This window comes from Aedes albopictus, chromosome 3 (assembly GCF_035046485.1).
Source record: "Aedes albopictus strain Foshan chromosome 3, AalbF5, whole genome shotgun sequence".
NCBI classification, from domain to species: domain Eukaryota; kingdom Metazoa; phylum Arthropoda; class Insecta; order Diptera; family Culicidae; genus Aedes; species Aedes albopictus.
Genome location: NC_085138.1, coordinates 208,977,432 through 208,981,020, shown reverse-complemented (window position 1 = coordinate 208,981,020; position 3,589 = coordinate 208,977,432). Strand labels below are relative to the sequence as shown.

The 3,589-nt window shown below is 45.6% G+C and overlaps 1 protein-coding gene across 1 annotated transcript; it reads left to right on the top strand.

The window, feature by feature from the left end:
- The first annotated feature begins 2,172 nt into the window (after positions 1 to 2,172).
- On the top strand, positions 2,173 to 3,180 carry LOC134284322 (uncharacterized). Its single transcript, XM_062843160.1, has 2 exons — positions 2,173 to 2,431; positions 2,489 to 3,180. Exons 1-2 carry the CDS (start codon positions 2,173 to 2,175, stop codon positions 3,178 to 3,180), a joined length of 951 nt encoding a protein of 316 aa, XP_062699144.1.
- Positions 3,181 to 3,589: the final 409 nt, after the last annotated feature.

The window sequence follows — 3,589 nt, the reverse complement described above, 5'->3', positions numbered from 1 at the left end:
TGCATTTACTTTCAGTTATTTTTCAATCATAATATGATTATGTTACAACCTGGAGTTCTGGGTGGCCGAGACACATGATAGTGTAATGATAACTCCAGGTGTAAACGAAACACATTAAAAACGTAACTTTATTTACATAAAAGATTACATGACTATGACGCGACACGTATACACAATGACGGTTACAGAACTTCTAAAACTAATGTCTGCTTTTGTGCATCAACCGATCGCATATTGAAATGCTATCGGCGAGCAAGCAGAGCGGCGAGAGTTGAGAGATTGTTCAGTGGTTCTCAACATCTCCCCCGCTGAATCGTTGACGGTGTTTCCATAGCAGCGGTCTTCGGACGTGGGAAGATCAATGATGGTGGACAGTGTAGATAGCGTGGTCGATGATCATGTTGACGAGAGTTGCTGTTCGATCATCGGAGCTCCTGGTTCCACCATGGTTGACTATCCACTCGAAGATATCGCTGTATACCGATGCACGTCCACTTGTTGAATCCATCCGATGTCCATTCCGATCAAGAAAATGTTGGACAAATTTCAGATCTGACTGATGAAACAAATTAACGATGGACTCAACAACGCTTTTGGTGCTGACTGCTTGATGTTGATTGAATTTAATTAGCACCTCCCGAAGTGATCTGATCTCGCATGAATTGAACACCTCTGCTGCCTGAGTGCTCTGCAAAGCGTATTCAAATCCAATTTCACTGCTACCGCCGGGTGTAGGTACGGCAACGGCAAGAGGAAATATCGGTCCTCTTTTGTGCTGCTGCTGTTGATCACACTGAGTCGTCGTCCGCGTCGTCGGCGTGGGAACACACAGCTGGTCCATTGAAGACTGTTGCTGATGCTGTTCGTTTATTGCCGCCGTAGTATCGACGACATTTGGATGCGGTTGGGAATTGTGTGGTTGTTGCCGGGTACTCCAATACAGCGAGAACAGATGGAATTGCTGATTTATTGATTCCATAGTATGTTGATACTGAAGCTGCAGCAGTTGTTGCATACTTTCGAAGAACCTTTCACTGGCTTCTCGCATCTGCTGGAGGGACTGTTCCGACTGCTTCTGACCGGGTGGAAACTGGACGGTCGAAAGTGGCAGTGGTGTTTGTTGTACCACTGTTGGCTGCGCATGACACAATGGCGTACTGCTGAATGGCCCATTGAATCCAGCCGCCAGTTGATAGTTATGGTGGTGCTGATGAGGTTGAATGTTCGCGGGTTGACTTGACGAAAAAGACGGGATTGATGATGATGCGTGTTGGTTCTTGTGTGCTGATTCAAGAACCGGCGGATGTAGTCGCTGACTCACTTGATGCTGATGCGGATCTTAACCAGCCAATGATGCTGGATGCTGGAGCTGAACTTGATCACTCCTCACGAAGTTCATTGTGCCGTCCATCTTCTCCTCCGCGGTAAAACAAACGCGTCGCGATTCCTCACTGCACGCACGGGTTTCTCGTCGCCACTGTTACAACCTGGAGTTCTGGGTGGCCGAGACACATGATAGTGTAATGATAACTCCAGGTGTAAACGAAACAAATTAAAAACGTAACTTTATTTACATAAAAGATTACATGACTATGACGCGACACGTATACACAATGAAGGTTACAGAACTTCTAAAACTAATGTCTGCTTTTGTGCATCAACCGATCGCATATTGAAATGCTATCGGCGAGCAAGCAGAGCGGCGAGAGTTGAGAGATTGTTCAGTGGTTCTCAACAGATTATTTTGCAAATAATAGTTATTTTAATCCCCCGTACAATAATTGGCTTAAAAAAAAAATAGTCGTTCCTATTTTATTGCACAAACCATAACCACACTTTTTTTTACCGTGCGTAGTAGTCTGACAGCTCCGCCGGCGGAGTGTTTGTTTATCATTCGTCAGAGAAAACTTTGCTTGGGAAGCTGCCTTGGAATTTGCCTTCCAGATAACACGGATTTTTACTGGATTTCGACCTGCATAATGGATACACAGGTAACGTGAATGTTGCTTATACCTATTTGAATACCAAACATCACATAACTTCAATTTTAGAACTATACTTTGCCGGCTCCCGATCCTGAACATTCTGCCCCGCCGCCCGCCGTCGAGAATCCGTAAAAAATATACGGAAGGCGCCTTGCAACAAAGCATAGCTGCGGTAAAAACGAAGGCAATGACACTAGGGCAGGCTTCCAGCTGCTTCAGAGTACCGAAATCAACAATTAAGTTTCGTATTGGTTCGAAGTGGACGAAAAAACTTCGGAGGGGTCTACAGACTGTGCTTACCCTGCAGGAGGAAATTAAATTGGTAAAAAGAATCCAAGAAATGGAACGCCGTGGTTTTCCTTGCACGAAGCATGCTGTCGTGTTCCGAGTAAAAGCTTTTCTCGACGATAATCCCCGCAAAACACCGTTCAAGAATAACAAACCAGGTAAATCACTATCTTTCAATTTTAGTATTGATAACGTCATTTATGGGTATATTTCAGGATACAAGTGGCTGCAACTGTTCCTTGGCCGACACAATCAGCTCTGTATTCGAAAACCGGAAAACGTCACTATGGCAAGTGCAACTGTTTCTGAACCGGACATACGTTCTTGGTTTCAAAAGATCATGCAGTATCTGCGCGCAAACGGATTGGAGGATGTTCTAACAGATCCGCGGCGTATTCTTAACGGTGACGAAACCGGTTTTCCGTTCGATCCCGTCACAAAAGCTGTTCTCGCATCAAAGGGAAACCGTAACGTCTACTTGGTTCAGCAGGCTGATCCCAAGAAGAATGTAACAGTGCTGTTTACATTTGATGCTGACGGATACATGTTCCCGCCGGATACTATTTTGCCATACAAGCGATTGCCCAAGCAGCTCATAATGAATTTTGATTCTGACTGGGGAATTGGAAAGTCCGACAAAGGGTGGATGGACAGCGAAAATTTCGTTGCCTACATACAGAATGTTTTACTGTCGGTACAGGGAATGACCAGAGCAGAGATTCCGACCGCAGGGAACTTTCGAACGCGTAGGAAATACGGAAATCGGTTTACTCTTAACGAAACGTGTTTTATTATCGGCGTATACAAAAGGGTTATGACAAATCGAAACAAGTCAAAGTATTACAAAGGTAGGTATGACATTTTACTCTCTATACTTGTGTTCAGTGTGCTAGCGCCTGTGACGTAACACCAACACTCCTCCTCGCTTAACGCTGAACAGAGCGTATCCTTATTCCGTTGCGAGTCAGAGGCTCACCGCGAACTGGTGGATCTTAGTAGGCCCCAGAGGTTTTGTAAAAATGTCGGCAACCATCCTTTCAGTAGGACAGTACCGCAGTTGAATATCTCCTCTCGCACACAGATCCTTAGCGTGATGCAGTTTTGTATCTATGTGCTTGCTCCGCTTGTTCTGCCGCTCTAACGAAACAAAATCTATGCAGCTGCGGTTGTCTTCCTGTATCGTTGTGGGCTCCTGCTGCTCCTCGCCGAGCTCGTTCAACAGCCTGCGCAACCAAACAGCTTCCGACGCCGCTCCGGAGAGCGCTATATATTCTGCCTCCATCGTCGATGTTGCCACGCAATTCTGTTTTCGGCTC